This window comes from Crocodylus porosus, unplaced genomic scaffold (genome assembly GCF_001723895.1).
Source record: "Crocodylus porosus isolate Cpor-Errol unplaced genomic scaffold, CroPor_comp1, whole genome shotgun sequence".
Taxonomy (NCBI): domain Eukaryota; kingdom Metazoa; phylum Chordata; order Crocodylia; family Crocodylidae; genus Crocodylus; species Crocodylus porosus.
In genome coordinates, this window is record NW_017728922.1 from 15,589,212 (window position 1) to 15,616,885 (window position 27,674).

Sequence of the window (27,674 nt, forward strand, 5' to 3'; positions counted from 1 at the left end):
CATCTGTGGATGCATGACAAGGTACAGTTGGCCTTCCTGACCACGTACCCACACTGTCAGCCCATGTTCATTTTGGCATCAGTAATGACTCCAAGATCCTTTTCTGCCTCTGCACTGTCAAGAACGGAGTTCCCCAGCCTGTAGGTATGGTGCTGGTTCTTCCTCCCCAGTTGCAGTACCTTGCACTTGTCAGTGTTGAAACCCATCCTGTTCTCATCTGCCCACCCCTGTATCCTGTTTAGATCCAATTTCAACCTATTCCTCCCTTCAAGCATGTCCATATCCCCCCACATTTTAGTGTCATCAGCAAATTTGAACAGGGTCCAAGTCACTGATTAAGATGCTGAACAGTGCGGGCCCGAGGACCAAGCCCTGAGGCACCCCACTGCCCACATCCCTCCAAGTCGAAAATGACCCATTCACCACCACTCTCTGGGTGCGGGCCTCCAGCCAGTTAGTGACCCAATTGACTATGTAGGCATCAATGCCACAGTCCCCTAGTTTTTTAATGAGAATGGGGTGAGAGACAGTGTCAAAGGCCTTCCTAAAGTCCAGAAAGACTATGTCCACCGCGACGCCTGCATCCAAGGATTTAGTGACCTGATCATAGAAGGCCACCAGGTTGGTCTGACAGGACCTGCCTCTGATGAACCTATATTGGTTGCCCCTAAGCATACACTCCCCTCCTGGTCCCTCACAGATGTGCTCCTGGATAATTTTCTCAAAGAGCTTCTCCAGGACTGAGGTAAGACTAACAGGCCTATAGTTTCCTGGCTCCTCCCTCCTCCCTTTCTTGAAAATGGGGACCACATTGGCCCTCTTCCAGGTCTCTGGCACCTCGCCAGAGCACCACAAATGCTCATAAAGCTGTGCCAGGGGACCCTCAATGACCTCATGGCTAATACCACGGTGCCTCCCAGTTATGGGAGACACCAGTCGTTCATGGTGCAGGAACTTTGATGTTACTATTCAGGCAACTAAGGGAGTCAATTTAATGTCTCATTGTTCTTCACTCCCCAGGTGTTAACAATTTTCTTTTCTTTTAATGATCTTGATAGTCTACTACTCAAGGTAGAAATTAGAAAGACAAAAGGTAAAGCAAGGTAGGGAGGGGGAAGAGATAGAATGGGTGGGCATTGCCAACACGGCTACAACCAAAGACATGCCTAACTTTAAGCACTTCCCTTCTCAAGTAACTCATTTCCTACCGTGACTGCAGGGCCTGGACTCCTAGATGATCTTAGGAGGTGTTTTCCAATGATCCTATGATAACAAAAATGGACTCAACTGTAATTTCAAAACCATGGAAAATATGTAGTGAAATCAGGTGATGTTGGGCATTTTTGTCTTGATTTCAGTTTGAGATCAATTAAATTTAAAAGTAGGCAGAGCTTGTCCTTGTGAAACCAAAATAAATTATCAGCTCCCCTTGCCATCTAAATTCTACAGTTACAACAACAGGGAGTTTTGTCTTCCAAGCCAGGCTGTTATTTAAACCAGGTGACTGTACTTAATTACAGCAGTATTAGAAATATGTTCAGTTCCTGTAATGTCTTTCTTTATCAAGTAATCAACTCCTTTCACTTTTTCTCTCCTTTTAGTGCAAAAATTGTACGTAAATACAAAATTATTAAAATAACATTGCAGAAAATGCTTTGTTTAGAAGTTAATTCTGTCTACCCCCATATACCACTATTGTAATAAATTTTTTATATATACAAAATGCACCTTTTTCACCCAATCACACCCTCCCCTCCAAGTAGGGATGCATGTATTAAGCAGGAAAGCTGCTTTTTTTTGCCCAGAATAGAAATAGAAATTTGATCCTTGCCCCATAGTGCAACACATAGGTGACTTGTAGGGAGAGCATAGGCCCCCTAAGATTGGCCACTACCGAAGCTGCTGCTGGCTTCTGAGGGCGGTCGCCACCAGCACCCGCTCCCTACTTGCTTCTGATGCAGCCGGCGGCAGTTGCGGGCAATCCCCACTCACCGCTTTCCACTCCTTCCTCCCCTGCTGTCAACACTGCCAGCAGCAGCTGCAGGCAGTCCTCACTCGCCGCTCACTGCCTCCAACCCCACCAGTGGCAGGTGTAGGTGGTTGCTGCACGCTGCCATGGTGCCCCCCAGTCATGGGAGGCACCAGTTGCTCATGGTGCAGGAGCTTTGATATTACTATTCAGGCAGCTCAGGCAGTCAATTTAATGTCTCATTGTTCTTCACTCCCCAGGTGTTAACAATTTTGTTTTCTTTTAATGGTCTTGATAGTCCACTACTCAAGCTAACCTTTCTAAGGGAAATTTTGCTGTCTGCTAGCTGCTCCTGGTCTCTATTCTCCTATTTCACAGCTCGAGAAACTCTTTAGCTCTTTTGAAAATCATACATCCACTCATGGAAACTAATGTTAAAAAACAGCAGGGGTTTAGCTTTAGTTAAGCAGAAAAGTTAATTAAGGCATCTGAAGATTAGACTCTGTCCCTTCTTTATTCAGCCATACCGCTGGAAAAATCTTTTTTCTTCATTTTACTGTTCAAAAACAAAGTGTGTATTATATTCCAGGGTATGCTGTATGAAATAAATACAGTATTTATATTGTGATCATCATTTTAATATGTCACAGCAGCATGAGCAAGCCGTGAATAAACCATCATTTGGTATAATGGTAATGTGTGGTCTACCCTAAATGGTATATGGACAACAGGAATCCTAGCTAGTATTAACATGTCACATGACTGGAACTCAGGTCCAAGGCAGTTTTATGTTCCTGAGACTCACAGCTAAACAAAGAGCTGTACTATGGTAAGCAATTAAGCTCATTAATGGACATTAAATTCATTGAGTTCTAAGTAGTATCTGATTACTAATGGTCACGTTATGGCCCTTGGGCAGGTCTGAATCTCCTCTCTGTTGCCAGCCTCATTCACAGGGTTCTCACAACCCTAGCCCTTTTATAGGAGAAGTACAGGCACACACCATTCCACATGAGAGCCATTGGCTCTGTCCCCTTTTGTGTCACCCTATAGACCAGGCTAGGAAAACCCTGGAGAGCAGGCTGCAACATCCAATATAGGAGGAGCTGTTCTCATTGTAGCCTTTGTCTACAAAAGATTAGTCAAGCCCTAATTGTGGTTCTGGAGACATTTAAATATTGTGTACAATCTAGATTGTATTTTACGTGAGACCAGATTGGATTCAAGATGTTATGGCAGGCCTTCCACTAGCTGAGTTGATTAAGGGAATATGACGAGATTTCAGCATGTGTGGTCATTAAGGGTGTGCGAAGTAGGCCCTATTCAATTTGGATTCGACCTGAATTGGGGACAGCAATTCAATTGGTTGATTTGGATCACTGTCCCTGACTCGATTCGGCCAAATCCGAATCTGAAGACTCGATGCTGATTTGGAGAATCAGCGATTCGGAGATAGACACAGCTTTAAATATTTTTTCTATATACCTCGAGGTACCAGCACAGCTCTTGAATGCTGCAATTATAGGATGGATGGAGCATCCCACAGAAGACGGAGGAGAGCGAGGTTACACCCATGCTCAGCGGTGAACCCAGAAGTGGACCAGAATTACTTCCGATTCACTTCCGAGTCCACCGGGAAGCACACTGGGGGCCCCCACCTGCACCCCTGTGGCTTGGCAATCAGCTGTGGTGCCACTCCAAACCCAGGAGGCACAAGTCGCCAAACCAAGGAAGGTGTGGGGTGGGCCCCCTGCATGCTCTCCGGTGGACCCGGAAGTGGACTGGAAGTCCATCTGGTCCACTTCTGGGTCAGCTGCTGAGCACACTGGGGAGCCCCCCACACTCTTGTGGGACACTCCATGCGTCCCAGCATTGCAGCATTCATGAGCGGCCACTACCTAGGGGTATGTAGAAAAAACATTTAAAGCTGTGTCTATGTCCGAATCGCTGAATCTGTCCAAATCGATTTGAAGGGTTCTGATTCATTTTAAAGAGATTGAAGGGTACTCTGATTCAGTTCAGATTTTGAGATTTGGCCACCGAATCAGGCCAAATCTCGACTGAGTCAAATCAGGCACCAAAGTTTTGCATAGCCCTAGTGCTCATGTCTCATGACTAGCACTGGTGAGCTAGTCCAACTCTGTTAGGGACTCTCAGGTATTCTGTTGCAGATAGGGCAGGGAGTCTTTCAAGCTACAAGATTTCAACAAGCATGGAGCACTTCATTCTAGTCAGTGCACAAGGCATCGGGCTAGGCAGAGGCTCATAACACAAATAAATAAGGCCATGTGAAATGAAAACCTGAATCAGGCTGTAAAATGTACTTGTGGGAACCTAAATAAGTGGCTGTGGTAACAACATAAGGGCACTCCAACTTCCACTCCATGATAGCCCCTGGAGAACATTGTGTGCTTAAACCCTGGAGATTCATTGTATGTTCTGGAAAAACTGAAGTTGATTTTTCCCTAAGGTAACTTGAAATCAAAATTTTAAGAATAGGAAAATATTGTCTTCTCTGCCACTGTTATCCTCAATTGTTGTAAATTAAAAATAAGCATTAAAATAATTTCCAAACTGTCAGAAATACAAAACACTTCAAAACAGAAAATAAATCTGGACCCACACACTTGAGGTATTCACAACATCACAGACCCCCATTCCTTTGGTTATCAGAAGCCATGAGAACCCCCTGATGTATCTGCACAGTTGTTACAGGAAAAAGAGAGTGAGAAAATGGATACATTTTATCTAAAATGTCCAGATTAGAGCTGGAAGTTTAGATAACTCGTACAGACCATGAGGCTCAGAACAGAGGATTGTGGGATCTTTCACTCAAAGCAATCTCACTTTGAAGCAAATTGAAATATTTCTGGCACTGGCCTGGACAGCTGACTTCTACACCCTGATCCTGAGACATGTTTAGCCACGATAACACCCTTCAACTTCAATGCAAGCTGTTGGAGTTCAGCACTCCCAGGATCAAGCCATCAATGCCTTTCTAAACGCACACAGAATTCTTCAGGCTTGTGTAAAGTTTGCAGAAATATAACCAACAGCAGGTGTCATATTGTTTACTGCATCCCCTGCGCTAGCCTGGCACAGGCTTACCCTTGGGAAGTCAGGAGGCCATAGTACATCGGATGAAAACATAGCAAAAACCTGGCATTTTAGGGACACTGACTGGGCACGGAACTGATCCTGGCTATACCAATATTGTGCGGTTGAAAAGGAAATAAAAGTTATAGCCTGGCTACCTGGCTGTGTGACTTTCTAATACAAAGTACAAATCTATGCAGTCTGAGGGGGTGAATAATGTATGAACCATGAGAGTGAGTGGGAAAGGTAGATTGCACATGTTCAGTGGTAATCCAAGGCTAGCACTGCACTGCATATTGAAAATAGCTCGTGGTACATCTATGACTGTTCATGTACTATCAAAATGACAGACAAATGTATATGGCTGAATAGCAAAGTCCTACAGGAGTTCAACAAAATATGGAGTGCAGAGAGGGCAGGAAATTCTATTCAATGTTTCAGGGCTGTCTGAGTTGTATGGAAATCCACTTCAGCTGCAGGAAACTTAAGCAATCAAGACTTATGTGGGTGGGGGTCAGGTGAGTGGGTAGTGACATGAAACCTTCCTAAACTCAATGCTGGGGTGCAGCTATTGTTCTAGTCTGTAGCCCAGCGGACACCTGTAGTCCTTGCACGTAAGCAACAGTGTTATTAATTTGTTTGCAGTTACTTAAGGGATCGTTTTCCTGTAACCGAAAACTCCCAAGAAGCTTTCTCTCTCCACCTATTTTATCATGTTCAGCCTGTTTTTTCTGGCATGTGTCACCCTCCCTGACTGTCCTGATTTGGTTATTCAGGTGTTCAAGATGTCATTGAAGGTACAGACAAGTAACATCACAAACAAGAATGACCCCAAATCCATCAACTCCAGAGTCTTCATTGGCAATCTCAACACAGCGGTGGTCAAGAAGTCAGACGTGGAGACCATTTTCTCCAAGTATGGCAGAGTGGTTGGCTGCTCTGTTCACAAAGGCTACGCATTTGTTCAGTACTCAAATGAGAGGCATGCAAGGGCTGCCGTCCTGGGGGAGAATGGGAGAGTACTCGCCGGGCAGACTCTGGGTAAGGAATTCTGATGTCCCCTCTCTAGTCTTCGTAGAGTCAGACAAACCATACCATGTGTCACAACTACAGATACTGTTGGAGGGAAGGCCAAAACAGAGGCCTATAAACATTCACATGCTCTAATTGTTCCCAGAGGTCTCTCTTGCCATCCTGCATGAAAGAAGCCATCAGTCTGGTCCAGTGGCTGGGCAGGAGTGGGATGGGGCCATGAGATTCAAAGGATGCTTGGTGGCGGCTGGAAGTTGTTTGCTTTGCTTCTGAGAAAAGTGTGCTCTGCTTTGCAAGGCAGTCCAATAGAATTCAGGAAGGCCTTTGATACGGTATCCTACCCCATACTGGTGAACAAGTTAAGAGGCGGTGACTTGGATGATTACACAGTCCGGTGGGTGGCAAATTGGCTAGAGGGTTGTACCCAGAGAGTGGTAGTGGATGGGTCGATATCGACCTGGAAGAGAGTGGGCAGTGGGGTCCTGCAGGGATCGGTCCTTGGACCGATACTCTTCAATGTCTTCATCGGTGACTTGGATGAAGGAGTGAAGTGTACTGTGTCCAACTTTGTGGATGATACAAAACTGTGGGGAGAAGTGAACACACCGGAGGGCAGGGAACAACTACAGGCAGACCTGGACAGGTTGGACAAATGGGCAGAAAACAATAGAATGCAATTTAACAAGGAGAAATGCAAAGTGCTGCACCTAGGAAGGAAAAATGTCCAGCACACCTACTCCCTAGGAAATGACCTGCTTGGTAGTATGGAAGCAGAAAGGGATCTTGGAGTCCTAGTGGACTCCAAGATGAACATGAGTCATCAGTGTGACGAAGTCATCAGAACAGCTAACTGCACTTTATCATGCATCAGCAGATGCATGACAAACAGAAGCAAGGAGGTGATACTTCCCCTATATCGGGCACTGGCCAGACCACAGTTGGAATACTGCATGCAGTTTTAGGTGCCACACTTCAAGAGGGATGTGGATAACCTGGAGAGGGACCAGAGAAGGGCCATTCGTATGGTTAAGGGCTTGCAGGCCAAGCCCTACGAGGAAAGACTAGGGCACCTGGACATCTTCAGCTTCTGCAAGAGAATGTTGAGAGGCAACCTTGTGGCTGCCTATAAATTCATCATGGGGGTGCAGAAGGGAATTGGTGAGGCCCTACTCAACAAGGTGCCCCTGGGGGTCACAAGAAATAATGGCCGTAAGCTAGCAGAGAGCAGATTTAGACTGGACATTAGAAGGAACTTCTTCACAGTTAGAGTGACCAAAATCTCCCAAGGGAGGTGGTGCTCTCCCCTACCCTGGGGGTCTTCAAGAGGAGGTTGGATGGGCATCTGGCTGGGGTCATCTGAACCCAGCACTCTTTTCTGTCTATGCAGGGGGTTGGACTCGATGATCTATAGAGGTCCCTTCTGACCCTAACATCGATGGATCTATGAATCTATGAATTTGAACTGTATCATACAGTTCACTTTAATATTGCAGCTGATGTACTGTAGCTTCGGCATAGCATGTGCAATTCACACACAATCCATCAGGTAAAAAAGATGACTGAGCAGTCACAACCAAGCCTTTATAAATATAAGTGGTATTAAAATTAAAATGTGATATGAGTAGTTTCACGTTAAGGGTTAATACTGTTTCTTGCTTGCACAGCTCTGATTTGCCACTAGAGGGCTGTTGAGCAGGGGCATGGTTAGGAGCCAGGACACCTGGGCTCTGTCCCAGCTCTATGCTGGGGAAGGGAAGGCTGGGAACAGTGCATCCTGGGATGCTAGAAGACTGCAAATTGTTTGTTTTATCTCCACGGAGCAGACTTAAGCTATCTTAACATAAGCTAGGTAGCACAACCCAGAGCTCAACCTTGGCTGAAGTGGCATAACTTTGAGACACTCAGAGGGCACTTAGCATTAGTTAATGAAATTTAACATGCACATGCCCATGTTTTAAGCATGATCTAAGACAGGGGTGGGCAATTATTTGGGCCCACAGGCCACATAAAGCAGATTTGGGGAGCTGTTACAGGCCGGTCAGCACACCCCTCTTTCCCTTGCCCCATGCAACAGCTCACCAAACCTGGAACCCACATGGAGGCTGCCCTATGGGTCCTCCCCACCACTGCTGCTGCCACCAGCACCCAGCAACAGGTTCTGCCTGGCTCCTACTCCAGCCCCCCAGCATCAGGGCTCGGGGTCCCTGCAGCACTGGCTTTGGACCCACCTGCCCACGATGAGTGGCAGTGACAGCAACAGCCAGGCATAACTTTCTGTGGGTGTGGGGAAAAAGAGGCCTCCTCCTCCTCACTGCTCTGAGGACCTTCTTTCTGCAGCTGCCCAGAGCACATGCTGGGACTGCCGTGCGAATCCTCTCAGCTGCTGCCGCCGCCCCACCAGGTAGCCCAGAGGCAATACTGGTGGCAGTGTGCACGGAGAGGAGCCACAGGGCAAATTCAGGTGTAGATTCACCCAAAGACTCTAAACAGAGGCACAGGTTGGTAAAGTGACTTATCCAAGGTCATGCAGCAAATCACTGATGGAGCCAGGCCAATGCTGGACTGAGCTGCCTCTTGTAGAGATGAGGTGTTATTTTCTTAATTTTTTTCCCTGGAGCCTTACCTGCTGTAGAGCTCCTGTGGCAGCAAGGTGTGCTCTAGCACAGGAGCAGGCAATTATTTCAAGTGGAGGACCACTTAACAAGGTTTGGTGAGCTTTTGAGGGCCGCATGGGTAGCCCCGCCCCTTGACAGGTGCCCCACTCCCTGGTCACCAGCTTGGGACCAGAAGTCCCACCCCTAATCACTGGCCTTTGCCACCAGAAGTCCTTTCCCTTGCCCCACAGAAATACTCCTTTTGGGAGTGGGGATTGCCACCTTAGAACCAGAAAAAAACAAACCATACCCTAAAAGTCAAACACCTACTATAACATATTTTAATTTTATTACAAAAACTATTTTTGTCATTTTTTGTGTTTATGTAGTGTATATACAGGTGATTGCATAATAACTCAAAAGTAAGTTCTTAGGCTTTTATATTATGTAAGGGAGTGTAGTTGGAGGTGTGTGTGTGGTACAGGGGTGTGTATGGTGGGGGGAGTTTCTGAGAGGGTGTGACTGTGTGGGGGAACATAGGGTATGCTAGGGGGTGTGTGGCCTTTGTGGGGTGTGGGTGTGTGACTCCGGAGCACACTGGTCTCTGGAACACACTGACCTTTCTTGCAGTCAACACTGGGGGTTGGGGGGGTGTATCTGTGTATGTCTTTGTCCGTGTGTGGTTTGTGGGTGTTAGGGAGGGTAGGAGAGGTGTGGGGATCCCCCCCACACACACTCCCCCCATGGCACAGCAGCAGGTGGGGGTGCTGGTTCCTGGCTCTGGCCAGTGCTGCATGTCACAGCAAGGAGCGCGGTCCCTGCCGGGCTGTTTGTCTCCCGGTGCTCCTCACACTCACAGGGCACAGGAGGGAAGCCCCACGCACTACAGCCGGCTGCTTTCCTCATCCCAACCCGCTCCAGTGCCTGGGGCTTCCCTCTTGTACCCCTTGAGTGTGGGTATGGCCGGGGAAACAAACGGCCTGAAGGGGACTGTGCTCCTCACAGTGCTGTTCAGAGCCAGGAGCCAGGTACCAGCGCCGGGCAGTGCTCCCCCTGCTGCTGCTGCTGCCCCCCACTGCCTGCCAAGGCTGCACGCCATGGGAGGAGTGTGGGGGGGTCCCCATACCAATCCCCCCTCACACCCACACCCTGCCCACCGAGCTCTGCCTTGCCCCCACACCCCTGGACATAGGCTTCGCGCTGCATCCAGCTCCCGCCCAGCTGCAGCCCCACCTCCTCCCCTTCCCTTCCTGCTGCCTGGAGGCAGTGAGACCCCAGGAAGCCTGCAGCAGCAGCCTCACCCCATGCTAGCAGGGCCAGCCCTTCTGCCCAGGAGGGTGGGAGCAAGGCATAATAGGATATGTTGGGGATGGGTGTAGGTGCCTTGCTCCCACCCTCATGGGCAGAAGGGCTGGGCAGGACACAATTTCTTGGAGGGTGCCGTTGGCCAGATGAAAGTGCATGGTGGGCCAGATATGGCCCACAAGCTGTATTTTGCCCACCCCTGCTCCAGCATATTATACATACTGGTAGCCACTGGTGTTTTAACCACCCTATCATGCTAACCTGTTCTGATCACTAGCAGCCGGTCATCTGTAGCACTCCCACTAACAACAGAAAAATGTGAGTCTCCAGCCCATTACCAACTGCCTGTTGAAACAAACAGTCCCCAGCTGCAATCTTATTTTGCAGATTGCTCTGAAATGTCACATGCTGAGAAGCTCTTGTCACCAGCTATAAGCTGAGAATTGGAGTTGGAGACAGTTTTTTTAATAAAATAATTGGCATTTTGAGACCCCCCAGTAAGCAGTAGCTGCTAGACATCCAGTTCAAGGGATCTGAAACCCATTTGCACCCTGCTTCTGGTGCAACAGTCTGCATTAAGAATGTGAATGCTGGATATATTTTAAAGAAATTGTGTTATTTACCCAGTCAAAGTTCATCCCTGCTTGACTCAAACTGGCAACCTTGGCCAGTTAAAAGAAACTGCTTCTCCTTTCTCTTTCCTTCAAACTAAAAGCAGAGTTGAAAGCTAGAGGTTAAATGTAATTTGCAGGGTCATTTAAAGTTGCCTACATGTTCAGTGGAGCTCCAAGTTACAATGGACAGGAACTTTTTGAGGAAGAGAGGTCACAAAGCCAATGGAAGAAAATGTTCCACTACATGTTCTGAAAATAGGCAAAACATGCCTAGCCCTGCTTACTGCAGAGAGGTTAGAGTGGAGAAGCGACTCCCAGAGTGGGGCATTCTGGGGTTCTCTAGCCACCCTTCTTGTACAGTGAGTTCCCCCAGATTTAGCCTACAAATCAAGGGAGTATTTCTGTAACTGCCAGGACTGCCGACTCCATCTAAGGATCATGAGTTCAGTTCAGCTCTGGCTTCCTCTGTCCTCACCACCACTGGCAAGCAGAGCTGATATTTCTGCAGGACTCCAGTTCACGCTCCTTGTAGGTGAAGTATGGGGGGAATCCAGCAGAGAGGAAGAAATGAAAATGCTATTCAGCATGCACAGGAAATATACTCACTCTTAAGAGTCGCTAGATCCTGTTAGGGAGATAGGGGTAGAAAATCCTAAAAGGAAAAGCTGCTCAAGCTGGCCCAATATCCAAGCATAACAGAGGGCCCACACCTGGCCATTACATAAAGTGATCTGACCCAGATGGAGAGGGCACGTAGTAGATGTGTTACACGTGAGCCTGTCTTTGTTGCTAACCACCTGCAGAAGTACCATGGAGCACCAGCTAGTGGGTAAAACTTCTCTCCCTATTCACTCCACAGTGATAACACCACCTGCCTCAACCCCAGAAGTGAGTGGTCCCCTTGACGTAACTGTGTACAGCCATTAGGCTACTTGCTGGTGCCCACTTCTATTATCTAAGTGACCACAGGTAGAAAAAAACTAACTAAGGAGTTATGGCAGAATAGAGAAGAGTTGTGACAGGCACAGCACAAGCAAACTTAGCATGCCTTGGTTCCTATGTTGAAGGATTGCCCCTTCATTCCTCCTGCCTGCTTTCAGATGAATAGGCCCTTTCTCTCTCCAGTATGAACTTCCAGGTAGACAGTAAGGGGCAGAAGGCACAGGGTATTAATAATGATCAAAAGAAAGTTGAAATAAGGTCCTTCAATCTTTGTAGTTCAGACCCATGAGCAGAGGGATGCTTGATGCAGTGGAAATCCAACCAACATACAGGAGATGGTTCCATGGGAAAATGATTGCCATCCACCAATCACCTGTCACAGCACAGGACCCTTGAAGAGGAAGATGCACCTCTATGTATCACATGACACTGTCACCCCTGGGTAGAATGTTGAGCAGTGACAGGGAATTGTCTGAACCATCTGTGAAAGTGAATCTCAAAGAAATGAGAGATTAGGATCTCTGACTCCATCATACAACCTATTTGATTAGAAATAAGTCCAGAAGTCAAGGTGAGAGTCATCATTTTTAGGTGTTTTCTATTATAACCAATCTCAGGCATTCAGAAATCACAGGGTAAGCCTTCAGAATAATGAGACTTGCTCAGAAAACAAGAGACTATAAAGGAAGTAATAATTCTGAGATCCTTTTCATCAGCCTTCACATGCTGGAGTGTTTAGAGAATGCTTTGGTCATGTTTTTAAGCTCTTTTCTTCAAGTAAGAGTGCTAAAAACTTCCTCTTTTCCCAGTGAAATCTGAGATTTCATCTCATCACATGATTTCAAGTCTGGGACTTCATGAAAAACAGTATGTGTTGCAAAATTTACAACTCATGGGAGTTGGCAAAATTGTGTTTTTCATATTCCCTGCTCTAAACCATCCAGGAATAATAGCAGTTTTCACTGAGTCAGCTCCAGTTATACCAGCTATACCAATTGCTTCAGCTGAGGGTCTGACACCAGGAATCTTTCAGTAGAACAAACATTTGCAAACCTAAACAAAGGGTTGGAGTTTATGTCCAATGTGAAGATTCAGAGCTGTTCTTGCATTAGATCAGATGTAGCTCCTCCATGCTGACGTGTACCAGATTCTGAACTGTCTACTCCGTTTCCAGTTCCAACTATAATAGCTTTGAGCAGACACTAAAAGCCCTCTGTGAATGAAATGCCCTCTCTGGGCAGCAGGTTCTTTGGTGCTGCAATTGTTCATATGAGAATGGGAATGAACTCCAAAGTATTTATTAAAAGCTGTTGAAAAGCCACAAAGTTCTGCACGGAATGTCAGTACTTTGGGGTCTGCTACTCTTTTGTGAGCTTCTGCTATAATTTGAGAGGTGCATATCTCCCACAGCATCCTTCAAGGCCCTCACAAGCCCCTTGCATATTTCAGAGAAGCCATGCCTTTTTGAAACCTTTATTTAAATAATTCCAGATCTCAGTGGTACTTGATTGCTACCACAATACAATTGGCTGTGCTGTAGTGATAGAGGGTTACACCAACATCACTGTGACAAAATAATTTGGCCTTCTGTTGGTCTCTGAGAGTAAACCATGATTTGCAGGAGGCATTTTGTAATACATATATGAACAAATAAGGAAAGCAGTGATTCATATATCTAGACAGTATCTTCAACCAAGATCAGCTCTTAAGTTAGATGCTCCTTTTTTATCAATGGGCAAGCACTCAGACTTGATTTTAACTGTTTAGTAAGACTCAGAATGTGTAGGGAGAAGAGGCACCATAAGCCATAGTCAAACCAACTAGTGCAGTGACACTTTCTATGCCCCCAGTTTAGGTTCTGGTTAGATCAGTGCCTTTGTTGAAGACTTCCAGGACACTAGGTAGGTTTTCATGAAATAGTGTTAGTAATTCAATAGGCAGTGGTCTACTTCTGAAGGTAGGACCTGTCAGGACTCCTGGGGTTTGAACCTGTAACTTTTTCACTCAGAAGTAGAAGCTTAGGCTGCAGCATCACCAAATGTCAGCCCCAGCTGAGCCTGGCCTCTCCCATGAGTTCCCTTATGATGGAACAGGTAGTGTAGGACCAGCGGGAACCACAAGTGCCTGGCCTTGTCTCAGCAGCAGCACTACTGTAGGTGCTTAGGGCATTCTTACACAATGCACTTTGAACTGCTCAAACATTGATCAGCATTAGGACCTTGTTACATTTTATGCTGTGAGCTGCACAAATGTTGATCAATGTTAACGCTAGTTTGGAGCAGTCACACCCTTAGGCTAGAAACCGTCTCTGGCTGTCCCACACCTGCATGGTGATTACATGCCACTAGAGGCCTGGTGAGCAGAGGCAGGGCTATGAGCTGTAGCTGTGAGTTGCTACTAGAGGGCTGGTGAGCCAGGACAGGCTTTTCTCCCTGCTCTATGAGCAGGGGTGTAAGAGATTCGGGGATACAGGAGGATTTCAACTTGGGTGGCACATCTGTGGGACGTGGCCATACTTTAATGGAACAAGAGCTGGGTAGTACAGGTCAGAGATAATCCTTCCCTGGAATGGCATAACATTAAACCACATAACAAGTGATTAAACAACCTTAAGGTGTTAATGTGCAGACAGTCCAGGGGTTAAGATCCAAGAGCCACCCAAAATTACCATGTAACAAGACACTTAGTGCCAGCTTGAATTTAGAGCAGTCACACCTCAAGGCTAAAACCTTTTCTGACTGTCCCTGACCTGCACAGCTGTGATTTATCACTAGAGGGCTGGCAAGCAGAGGCAGAACTAGGAGCTAGGGCTATGAGTTGCCATTAGAGAGCTGATGATGCAGGACACACTTCTATCTCTGATCTAGGTGGGGTATATGCAAGATGGGTGGGGGGAAGGAACATGAAGCTGGGAGGCAGAGAATTAATGGGATGGGGTGGATAATGAAATGGGAGGTAGAAGGGAAATGGGGATGGGGATGGGGAAAGGTTGGTGAAATGAAGTCAGCCACTGAAGGATAAAATAAAAATAAATAAAAAAATTCTGGGGGGGAGGCATTTAAAAAGAAATAAAGAAGAAGTAAATTTACAAAGGTCTCACATTGGGATTAGGATTGGGATTGGGATTGGGGTGTGGGAGGTGCTGGTCCTACGTCCTGGGGTGGCTGGGAACAGTGAGGAAAGGCACTTTTGGGGGAGCTACTGCCCCTTCCCTGGAAAGGAAGACCTAGCTCATGGGGAACCAATCTGGCCCCCTACTTTGCCCCCCCACCAACACCTCTAGACCCCACTTCCAGACCCATATGTGACTTGCAACCTGGCTATCTGGCACGTGGGCTGCAGGCTGTTTGCATGGGTTACACCCCTGGGGGTAAGAAGGTCACACCCCCATGGCTGAAAAACGGAATTAGCTTGATGCCAGAACCTTCCCTGCTGCCCCCACAGGGTGGAAAGTTAATCCACAAAGAACAGAAGGGTGAGGGAGAGGATCCTGCCCTGTGTGGCGGGCCAGTAGGGGGTGCTCCTGCATTGAGCCACCCACCGCCCTGCGCCCGACCACCTGCCGGGCTCTGAATGCCTCCCCAGGGGCGCCTTATGTCCGGCCCGATGCCTTCCTGGAGCACACTCGCTAGCCTGGGGGTAACGTAGCCGCCACCACCCCGAGAATGGACTCACTCTCTGCCCTGTGTCCTTGGGGAAACACAGGCCTAAAGTCCTACGGGTACTCGACCCAGTACAGGCACTTGGGGCACTTCCCCAAGTCCGGGGGCAAAAAGTAAAGTCTTCCTTAGTCTGCAGACCTAAGGGGTCTCTTAGGCATAATTTAGACCCACCCCTCAATAAGTCTCCCACACCGGTCACAAAGGAGAACTTTATTGATTACAGGGGTAGGGTGAAAATAGGGTACAAGATAGAGCAATATACTAGAAATCCTAAAGAGCAAACAGTCTGGCTGCGGTAGCCTTTTGATCACGCATCTGAGTTACTGCCAGCTAGATATCTAATCAGATCTCGAGTAGCTTACTCACAAGCATCTTCCAAAGGCCGGTGAAGTTTCCCTCTGGAGGCAGGCAGTTCCTTGCTCATGAGTTTTTGGGGAGAGAGAGCCAGTTTCAGATGGTAAAGCTTCTCTGTGTCCCCCGCATGGCTGCTGCCCCTGCATAGCTGCCGGCCCCTCCTCCTGGGCAGTCCTAACCTATATAGCCCCTGTGACCTCATTCACCTGGCCCAGTGGAGGCCAGCTACGGTTGGCTGTCTGCCACCCAATTTGAAATACATCACCAGTTACCGGGCAGACTCCAGCCCACCAGGTAGATGCCCCTCACCCAGGTAGCTGATACCAGTCACGTAGGCAGAGGGAGCAGGTTTCCCCACTCCCTCAGGAATGCAGCCAGTTCAAGTTACCTAAAGAGACAGGCTGAGGTATGAATCCTCTGTGATGGGCCTATTTTAATATCATTGTCACAGGGCAGAGAATTTGGGGGGAAACCAAGGTGGCTTTCTGCCACACCCTGAAGTGGTGTAACTTTAAGCTACCTAAAGTATACATAAAACTACTTTCAGGTGTTAATGTATGGACAATCCAGGGGTTAAGAGCTCCAGGAGTCACCTAAAATTAATGTGTAACAAGGCCTTCAGACCGTGCCTGCCCTGACTCCAGTTAAACCTGCCTTGGATCTTCTGGCCTAGATTGGCTGCTTGCTCTGACCCTGTCTTGACCCTTGGCTTGGACAAATACCTGGCTTTGACCTTGGCTTCCACTCTCCTAAAATCTTGATTTAGCATGAATCATTAAGACTGACTGCATACATGCTGGTCAACACATACAGTACCAAATCAATGACTTGGAACTGCCATCTCTTTGATTAACTGTGAAACAGAGGTCCTGACCACTTGTGAACAAAAATCCAGGTAACAAACAGATGAGAAGTGTTTTTGCTAAAAGTGAGACCTAATCTACACCTTTTTGTTAGGACGGGGCAGGACTCTTCACACTGCCAGCAAATTATTACAATGGAATAAAGCTCCTGCTACCTCCAGTGCCTTTTGCCAACTGCCATGGTCCTTTTAGCACCTGGTGCCTTCTCAGCGTGCCCTTTGTAGGTGGGTCAAGGGGAAAAGTAGGTTTTGGAGACAGATCTACAGCAAGTCCTGAAATCCTGCATCTAGAATTCTACTTTAGATACTCCACATCTCCACAGCAGCAGGGTGGGGAGGGCAATACAGTTAATTTTACCTCTCTGCTGAGCCTCCAGGTTCTCCTAATGGTTGTAGGTCAGTGCTAGGGGATATACCTGTACTTTGACCATGTGGACTGAATGATGATGAAGACTTTATATCCACCAGCACTGGAGTTAATTGTTGTAATTATCCAGCTCTGAACCTTCAGTGAATCTCTGTTAGGTGTGCCACTGTCATCAGATTGCCACTTGGCAACTTAGAAAAGCACCCACCATCTGATGAAATGACAATACACGTGAAAAGCACTTGAACAGAAAATGTGCTCCTCAACTCTTCTCTCTTATTCCCTCTGCTGAATGACTGCAGAAAAGAGTGGGTAGGAGGAGACAGCAGTACAATGAAGCTGTGTCAGCCTTCCTTATCACAAATCGCCAACCCATGTAGCCCATGAAGCTCAACAACCACACACAGGAAGTTTCAAGAAGCCAATAGTTGCCTTTTAAGTATGCTAGCAACTTCCATATGCAACACGGAGGGTAAAACAAAACATGGCAATTTCATTGGCAGTATAGAAAAATGTGGCATAGAGGTGACATGAAAAATGTGCATTATAACTGAACATGTAAAGAGCCAGGAGAGAAAAGTGGCAGTGTTCAAGGTAGTCCAAGGGGTTTAGCTGAACTGGTAACCCAGCCAACTTCACTGCTACCATGCTGAGTTCTTTGGAACCAGAAACTGAAAAAGAAACTTGTGGAGAGGGTGAAAGCACAGCAACCCAAACCAGTGGTAAAATCCATACAGACCAACACAGCATGGCTAGCTGCCACCCCAAACATATAGGAAGTTCAGATCCACATCTGCCTTTGTGCCCCCAAACTGTCTTTAATATAAATCCAATGTAAACCATGCCCAGAAGACTAAGGAGAGCCCTCCCAAGAATGCTACTGAGGCACTATAAAAAGTAGGGCTAGAAGGGACCTTGGGAGGTCACCTAGCCTGAGCCCAAATCATTCTATGCAAGTACTTATGTAACCTATTCCTAAAATGATACAATCAGCCCTGTTAGAAACACTGAAAGCACTCAAACCTGCTACAGGAAAAGGAGGACCAGACCTGTCCTGTCACTGCAAGTATTATTAAAATACTTAGGAGATCCGGAAGAGGGCCATGCCCCCTGCTCCAGAGTAACACAAAACCCCCCACAGACCATACCAAACTGACCTTGGGGTAAAATAGGATTTAATATAGTGATTGTCACTGTGACATCTGATTCTTAGAGGTTCTAATGAACAGAATTGTTCGCTCCCAGGCAGACACATTGTGATGATGAGTAATATACATACAATATGTCACCTCTCTTATGTCACCTCTCTGCAGTTGTGTGTCTATGCCCAGCTTTCAACTGCCTGAGTTCAGTGGAGATATCATAAAATTTACTATAGTATGGAATTGTCACATTGAATGCATACATTCAGCACAGTGGTTCAGAACACAAATTTCCTTGGCAGATCAGAAAATCTCATTCTTACCCTCCCTGGAATGAAATCTGCCTCTAAGATTAATTGGGGTGACTGCAAGCATGCTTCTGCACCCCATGCAGCTTATACATTGGACTAATCGGAGAAGACTACAAAGGAGACTTCAGATGTTTCCTATGTTTTCAATTAATATTATACTAGAAAGAAGGGAGAAAGATTGTTAACTACCAGGAAGGTTATGTATTATCCAGACTTCATAATGAAAGCATTGAATTTTCTTTGGAAATCAGTCCTAGAGAGAGATGAGTTGGGCTGTTTTTAGGACTCTGGGTTAATGTGTGTGCAGTGAATTTTCAACTTTGAAGCTAGTGGTTTGCTGACTGGCCTACATAATGAAGCAGAGGCTTGCAGGGAGCATGAATGTATTCCACATGCATCTGAGTCCCAGCTGGACTCCTAAGGTGCTAACAGACAAGGAAGTTCAGCAAAGCTGTTTGATTAGTACAATATGCAACTCCCCGCTAGGCAAGCCAGGGAGTTCTTATGTGTAGGTAGCTGAACCATATGCTGTGGGGGACTGCTGTTTGAATGAGTGTGGCAAGATACTCTCTAAGACAGCTCTGTGTGGGCATGTGGTATGTTTTAATACAGAAACTTTATTTATGCATTTTTATTCATCCTAGATATCAATATGGCTGGGGAGCCTAAACCAAACAGACCCAAAGGACTGAAGAGAGCACCTTCCACCTTGTACAGGTAGGTCTTCAATGCTTCATCTCCCCTGAGGAAAATAGCAGGATATTTTCAACAGTGGGTCTGAACCATAGATTTTTCTCCCCGGGTTGATAATTCACACTCACGGGATTGATGCTGTATGCTCCATGAAACCTCTATGCCATAAACCTGGTGTTGTCCACTGTGTATTTGCTTCTTCCTGATGTAACCTGTGTTAGAGTTGGGCTACCCAAACTGTTACCATAAGCTGCCCACAGTCTCTGTTGTAGGCTATAGTGAGTACAGCTGGGTTGAAAGGATATGGCACTAGCTATCAGAGCAAGATTTGACCAGATGACACCAAAGAGGAAGCTGTGGTGTTGTGGGATTCCACACTGGGCCATCAGAAAGGAGGAGTGAATGGTCTATAGGACATAGATGCACATCAGAAGGATCTATGGGACATAGATGCTGGGAGAAGGTGCACCTCAAAAGAAAAGAGTTGGCAAATTCAGAAATTTTCATGTGTATTGAACGATTTATGCAGCATCACCCGGACTCTGCTGCTGATGAAACCTTCCCTCCCACAGCCTCCCCCTTCATCTCCCTTTTTATTCACATAATTACTTTAAGCAAATCTTAATCTTCTTTTCACTTGCTGCTTTTTAGCTCAGTTCCCATACCCTGAAAAGCCCCATCTGGAGATGAAAGGGAAACAAGCCATTGTCTCCTAAGTTATTATCCAAGGGCATTTATACACAATATGGGGGTTTAATTCTCCCTAAATTGAAGTGTGGTTTTTTAAAAACATCGCTTCAATTTAGGGTGAAGTAAACCTCTGTGTCATGTACACCCATTTCAGAGCCTGATCCTTACCTGCCTCTCCAGCAGTGGGGAGGGGAGAGCAAGCTGCTGGCAGGCAGAGTGGTCCCTGAGCTGTGGGGGGAGGGGCTGTTGCGTCCCTCCACAGCAGTGGCACTTCCCCCCACCCTCAGGTGGTACCTGTCTGCAGGCACCGGGCTCTGGCAGTCCCAGGGGGCACTACAGCTGTGGAGGGAAGCATCAGGCCCCTGCGCAGCTCAGGCAGGTAGGCAGACTCTGCGGGGAGGAGATCAGGCTTGCCTCTCTTTTTTTTCCCCTTCTGTGGAGTCTGCCTTCCCTGCCTGCTGTCAGGCTGCCTGCATGGTCTGCCTGCACAGCCTCTGAGCCATATGGAACCCAATGCTTCCGTGGCTGTAGGGTAGGAAACTAAAACTCTCTGGAGGTATTTTACTTTGCAGTACTCCAAAGTCATTTGCTAAGTCCCAAAGTCATTTAAAGCTCACTACACCGCTGAATGTGCTATAGCAGCTGGAATTAATGTGCAATACGCCATCAAATGTGCAAACAGCAGTGCCATTAAAGCGATGCAGAAGGCATTTAACCTGCTTTAAACCCACTTTAAAGTGTCATCTACCACTGCCCTGAGGCCTCCTGTTGTTGCCGAGATCAGTCAGCTGGTATCATAATTGTGAGAGTGCTTGCCATCAGTCAGAGACTCTTCAAAAGCAGATGGGTCTGTGTTAGATAGGAGGAAAGACAAGGTCATCATTGCTGATACTGAAATGGCAGAATCAGGGAATTAGAAATGAGAGAAGGACATTTCCACTGCCTACCACAGTCTACTGAAGTGTCATACACAGAAAGCTCTGGAAAAAGGGAACAGCAGGGACACTGGATAGCCTTACAGTTTGGTAACATGTTACAGAGCTTTTGTCTACTAATGCAAGAGCAGTTTAAGTGTGGGCTGTACCAGCAACTATGGAAAGCCATGACTGCCTAAAGAGGGTGTGGGATCTAGAAGCAGTTTTTCAGAAAAAGGAAGACCAAGGGAATTAGGATCCCAGCTTTTGAGGCCTTTGAATGATGTTTATGTGCCAAAATCTCTTTAGGCTACCTTGAATATCTCAGCCTTCAACTTCAGAGTAATTTCAGCGCAGTGAATCCAAACATGGAAGCAAAAAGGAAGCAATTGTCATGCAATTTCCTGCCCATAAAGACTGTTCTGTGCTCCTGCTGGATAGGCAAGAGAAAACAGTGAGGTGTCCTAACTGGAGTTATCTTAGTTCTCTCCTGCTTGCCCCTCTTCGTGGGTACATCTGCACAAGATGCTTTACTGTACTGCACATTAGACCAGTGTTTCCCAACCAGTGTGCTTTCAGACATTACCAGGTGTGCTACAGAACCTTGCAGGGGGTGGGGTGGGAGAGGCACTGTGCCCCAGCCACCCCCCACCCCCCTCCACTCTCTGTCTGACCACATGCCACATTGCCCCCCGCTCCGTATCTGGTCAGTGTGCCGTGGGATGGAAAAGGCTGTGTAAGTGTGCTATGGGATGAAAAAGGTTGGGAAATACTGCATTAGACTAATCTAATGCACAGTCAAGCATCACTGTCTACATGTGCACAGCAATTTCTGTGAAGTAGGGCTGTGCAAAGCTTTGGTCGCTGATTCAATTCGGTGGAGATTCTGCCCAATTTGGTAGCCGAATCTCCAAAAACGAATCAAATCAGGACACATTTTAATCTCTCCAAATTGAATCGGAACTCTCCAAATTGATTCAGAGAGATTTGGAAAGATTCGATGATTCAGACATAGACACAGCTTTAAATGTCTTTTCTACGTACCTCAAGGTAGCCGGTGGTTCATGAATGCTGAGATGGTGGGATGGATAAAGCATCCCACAGGAATGTGGAGGGGTCCCCTGTGCACTCGGCAGCAGACCTGGAAGTGGACCAGAAGCACTTCCAGTCCATTTCCAGGTCCACCGGAGAGCATGCGAGAAGCTACCCCGTGCCCCCCGGCTCGGTGACTGGTGCCTCCTGGGTCTTGGGTGGCACCTGGGGTCTCCCTGCAGCTGATCTCTGAGCAAGGAGGGTGCGGGGGGTCCCCCAGTATGCTCAGTGGTGAACCTGGAAGTGGACCCAGAAAGGGCCCCCCGCACTCCTGTAGGACGCTCCATCCACTCCAGCATCACAGCATTCATGAGCCGTTCCTGGTACCTCAAGGTATGTAGAAAAAACATTTAGAGCTGTGTCTATGGCCAAATCGCTGATTCTCTGAATCAGCATTGATTCTTCAGATTTGGATTTGGCTGAATCAAATCAGGACAGTGATCCAAATCAACAAATTGAATCACTGTCCCCGATTCAGGCCGAATCCAAATCCAAATCCAAATCATATATGGCCTGTTTCACACATCCCTCCAGTGCAATAGGTTAATATGCCATTTTCTAGTACCTCTTGTTACATCCAGTAACATCAATCCAGGCCTCGTATCAGGTATTAATTCCAAAACTAAAACACAGTCCCTCTAACCAATAACATGTTTATTAAGCCTCTAGCATATTGGTCTCCAACCTTGTTAAGTAGGAGATTACCTCTGGCATTTAAAAGCAACCCAAGATCTACCATCTGCCACTGCTACCCACTGCTCCCACCCCACCCCCAGCCACCAGGTAAGTCTGTGGGGAGAGAAGGGGAGAGAGCAGATCGAGGCAGAGGGATAAAAAATTATGTAGGACCACGCGTCACCAGCAGGTAAATCCCACCTGGCCAGGGCCTCACTCAATTTAGCCCTGCTCCTGCCTCTGCAGCGCTGTCCCTCACCGCAGGGGCCTCGATCTAGTCCCCGCCCTTTCCCTCCCCCACAGACTGACCTGATGGGCTAGGTCACATGCATGCATGAACGCGGGCACTCAGCCCCCCACCTCAGCCTCAGATCAACTCCAAGATCAACTGGTAGATTGAGATCCACTGGTTTGTGACCACTGCTCTAGCACTTACAGGTTTTAGTGCTATGGTTAGTGTCCCAGGGAGGGACGTACAAAAGGTAATGACAAGCACTTACCTACAGCAGGAGACAGTGCAGCAGGAGTGAAAGAAAGCCTGCGCGGCTCGTCAGCTGCTTGTTTATTCAATTAGGGCCAGCCGGTGATGTCAGCCTTGAGCGCCAGCCTCCAAAGATAAAAATGGCAGCCGATGCTGTGGAAGGGAGGAGAGAGAGAGGCAGGGGAAAAAGACCCCAGCTGGCCCAGGGAAGGGAGTAGACCCCTACCTCAGGTCTTACAGAACCTGGCGAACCAGGAGTGGATGGAAGCAGCTTGGAGCAGGGCAACCTGCTGAGAGCCAGGGATGGGAGGCCATCAGGCGGCAGAAACCCCTTGCCCGAACATGGACCGGAGACTCGGCGGGATCCCAGGTGGGAGTGTCACAGTGGCCAGGGCAAGTGGGGAATCACGCCGGAGGAAAGGACCCTGAAAGGAGTCCTGGGGTGGTCACAATCGGGGTGGGTATCACCGCCATTTTCAGCCGGGTCAGCAACGGAGGGGGAAGAAATCCCAGGGACGGCTGAGGACAGGAAGAGCTTCCCTGAGCTAGAATAGGGGGGGAGAAAAGTGAAGAAGCAGGGTACAGTCACGCCAAGGAGCAGCTCTATGTTTAAAGTTCCATTAATGATTTTGTCTTTCTGTTTCCCCATGTGAAGGGGTTGAAAAGGGGATGACCTTTTGAGTTCCCTGACTTTGGGGCTAAGGGGAGAGCCTCAGAGATTTTCTTTATGTTTCCCCAGAAGAAGGGGCTGGAGAGAAAGAGGAAGGCGGGGTAAGGGCAAGGGGAAACTGACCCCCCCCCGAAGGTCACAGGAGGGACACTCCTAGTGGTAGGGGCAGAGCTGAGACAACAGGTCGCGCATGGGCAAACAGTCATAGCAGACGGCTGGCAGAAGGGTGCGACTCCACAGAAGGGGCCGAGGCCAATGGGGAACAATGCACACGAGGTGGAGTGAGGCTGGGGTATAGGGGTGGCGGAGCCCCATGAATGACCATTGGGTGAACCGTGGGCCACCGAGCGAACCAGACAACTGACCCCGCCCACTGAAGAACCAACAAGTTGTGGCAGGAAAGAGTGGAGAAGGCAAGTCGTGGAGGAGACATCTGCTAAGCCAAAGACGCAAGCCCAGAGAACGCGCAACACCTACCACCCGAGCTAAGGCCGCTCGAGAGCAGATACTTGAAGTCTGACGGCCACAGTTAGTTAAAAGCAATACATGTTCACCACCCCAAAGTACAACAACCTCGACAACATCAGGCCATGAAGTGTCATTCGGGGGCTCCCAGCTTCTATGTTTGATCTCTGCGTAGAATCAAATTTTCTTCAGATCGCTGTCAGGATTTCTTTGGGAACCTTTGTCTCTAGCTTGTATACCACATTTCTTATATAATTAGCTTAAGCCATTCCCTACAATGCATACTTATAAACCTATTTCTGCTTCTCATATATGATTAATCCTAACTAGAATTTCCCAATTTTCGATATTTACTTCATTCTTCAATGGGGTTAGTTTTGCTACTGCTTGTTCCTCTTTTCCCAAGCTAAATTTTCTTATTTTGGTTTACCCATTTCTTATTTTGACTTTGGCCATCAGATAAGATATCTCCAGACTTCTTTTTCTTCTCCAAGAATGTAAAATGGATGGGTCCTGATCTCCACATGGCTGGCAGGCAGCATCCCCCTGAACTGGGACAACTCTCCCTACCCACTGTGGCCCCCCTGCTGCCTGGGCTAACTGGGAACAATTTGTTCCCAGTCAGCATCTACACATGTGCTTCAGCACATTAGTTTAATGCACTGATTTCTACTACCTGTATCTACAGTGGGGTTTTTTTCCTTGCAAGAAAGAAAAAGATGAACACAAGAAGTTGCTTAAAAGAGTCAGAGCAACTTCTAGGGGGAAAAGGGGAAAAGGAAGGAAATGAAGATATAGGAGGATAAAAGAGGGAGATGGACAGAGAAAAAGAGCTAAGAACAAGGGAAACAAAAAAATGAAACAAAACCATGATGGTATAATGGGGAGCCAGGCAATGGCTCATCAGCTTTGCTGGCACTCTGCAGAGGGAATGTGTCACCCCAAAGGAACAAGCTTCCTTTTCTCCCTTTTCCTGTACTTCATTGGCATTTCCTTGGCAGGCATCCCACCGCTTTGTTGTTGCAGAAAAATGTGGCTTTGGGGATGGACGTTTTATTACATGGTAGCGATTAGTGGAAAGCAGGCATTTATTTATTATTTTTAATTACAGTGTGGGGTGATAGATTTCCTCTGAGCTGAGAGCCCCCAGTTTAGGACAGAAAGAAGTTTTCTGAAATAATAAAGAGAAAAAAATTAATAGGCTCTCCCAAGCGGGAAAAAAGGTGGGTAGGACTAAAGCCAGTTTGCCAGTAGATGACAGCTCATAGAGGAATAGATGGTTTCTGCCATCACCAAGACAACCACTATTTTAAAGAAACTAAAATGTGCGTTTATACATACCCTAAGTTGCATGGATATTGCCAGCAGTGTGTTCTGGCCAATGAGATTAAGGGTGTGTTTATTCCTCATCTTCAGTGCTCCAAGGGATCATAACTTTCAAGCATGTCCTGTCCATGCACTCCTGTTTACACAGACCAAACTCAGAAATGAGGTTGTGAAGCCACTGCAGGAAGGAAGTCCCATATTCTGAGTCTCAGGGAGGCTGAAGACAGAAATATCAAAAGTGGTGGCAAGGGGCATACTGGGATTCCCTTCAGCACCTCAGTTTCTGCAGGAGGCTGGGAGATTACAGCACGTCAGTTCCTGCAGGAGACTGGGAGGTTACAGCACCTCAATTTCTGCAAGTGCTGGAGATCCACTGGAGATCCACCGCTTTGAAGCAGACTTGATTAATCAAGTCTGCTCCAAAGCGGTGGATCTCCAGCACCCCACTGCTTTTGAGCACCTCCCACAAGCTAATGCAAACTATGTTGCACCACATGCAGTTGTATGAGCAGTGAAATGCACATCAGCACACAGAAAATGGCAATGGTGTGCTTTTGAACTAAAACACCTATGTGTTGTAGTTCAAAAGCACACTGCTGCCATTTTCTGAGTGCTGACATGCATTTTGCCACTTATACAACTGCAAGCAATGCAGTGGCAGGCTCTTTTCAAAGCGCTCAGTGCTGCAGCACTTACATGTGTAAAAATGCCAAATATGACTGGTAGGTCAGCCTCACCTATTGTTCCTCTCCTCAGGAAAATGCTGACATATCTATTGATGGTTTGAGCCAAACTTTCAGAAAACCACATTTCAGGTGCACATTCACATCCAAGCTCTTGCACCTCCATGAGTACATCTGAGCTCACCGCCTGGCACGCAGCTGGACACACGTCCTTGCAGTTAAAAAAAATTGTGTCCACAAATAGGAATCCTCTTTTGTATTAATCTGCTCTCACAGTGGCCAAAACTGACCAAAACCTCAGGATCCCTATCCTTTCATAGGTACATGCAGATCAAAAAAAACTTTCCTCTTCCAGTCCCTGGACTCTTCATTCCAAAACTTCCACCAAATGAATACCTTCTCCCTTTTCCCATCTTCCATTCGGTTTCCTCTTCCTGCTTCTGCTTGATGAGTTCCTAGATCTTATCCTTCCAGCCCCTCCTATCCCCAACAGACAATTTTGCACTGACCCACAGTTGTATCAGGCTCCTAAAGGTGCTGCGTTTATACCCCTGCAAGTTTCAGCCTAGATACAGCCAAGTCATGGTCTACGGCTGGTATTTCCAAGTCAAAGCTGAACCAGGCTAGAAGGTCACGGTGGAGGATGTTCAGACTGCCTTTTCCTTTGTTACGTTGGATGGAAGACTTTAGGCTCTAGGACTGTCCATTCAGGATTCCTGAGTACCATATACATGGGCTGATCTAGAATTTTGAAAGGTGGGAGTGCTGCTGGTGAGATGCACATAAAACAGCATGTATTTTTCTCCTGTTAAAAATTAACTAAAAGCTTTACTAATATGCTAATATACTAATTCTAATATAATAAAAGCCTTACCACTTCTGGCTGTGTGTCTGTCCATAACGCTCTGGGCCCACTGCGCATGCACCACCCGAAGCCTTACAACACAGAGAGCCAGGCGGAGGTGGTGGGGGCCAAGGTATGCTCCCTGCTGCAGGGGACCGGTGGTTCAGGGGTGTGGCTTGCAGCTGTGCAGGGGGGCATGGTGCATGGCTGTACAGGGTGGTGCGGGGTACGCGGCTGTGCAGGGTGGGGCAGGGCACGTAGTCGCAGGGTGGTGTGAGAAGAGCAGGCAGTGGGGCGTGGGCGGCGCCAGCTGGCTTCATCACACAGCCACGGGGCAGGGCATGCTCCCCTGCCCACTGCCCTCACAGCACCCTGCGGCCATGAGCCACACCCGCCTTGCTTGCCCTGCCCCACCCTGTAGCCACAAGCCATGCCCCCCTGCGTGGGGAGCACTCACCGGCTGCGGCCGCAGTGGGGCGTGGCTCATGGATGTGCAGTCACAGGGTGCTGCACAGGAAGCCGGCACGGGGGAGGAGAGTGTGCCCTGTGCGTGGGGGAGCGGGGTGCATGGCCAAAGGGTGCTGTGAAGGCAACAGGCAGGGGAGTACAAGCAGCTTCTGCCAGCTACAGCACATGGCCACGGTGTGGGGCATGTCCCTGTCCCTATGTGCCATGTCCTCCCCCAAGCCTGGGTCACCCACCAGCTTTGGGTGGTGGGACACGCAGGGTGTGCAGGAGGGCAGGGTGCACAGCCCCAGGGTGCCAGAAGGGGTGGGGGCATCCACGACATAGGCAGGGCCCACCACCTGTAGCATGTGGCCACGGGACGGGACATGCCCCCATGCCCGCTTCCTATATGGCAACCTGAGGCTGTGAACCATGCTCCCCGCC

The 27,674-nt window shown here is 47.8% G+C and overlaps 1 protein-coding gene across 2 annotated transcripts in view; it reads left to right on the forward strand.

The window, feature by feature from the left end:
- RALY (RALY heterogeneous nuclear ribonucleoprotein) overlaps positions 1–27,674 on the forward strand; it is a 267,642-nt gene that overhangs the window by 196,765 nt on the left and 43,203 nt on the right. For both annotated transcript variants that reach the window (XM_019539722.1, XM_019539723.1), the window contains exons 2-3: positions 5,842–6,106; positions 18,895–18,967. In XM_019539722.1, coding sequence (XP_019395267.1) covers positions 5,851–6,106; positions 18,895–18,967 — 329 coding nt within the window. In that variant the 5' untranslated portion in view covers positions 5,842–5,850. The remainder of the gene's footprint in view (positions 1–5,841; positions 6,107–18,894; positions 18,968–27,674) is intronic.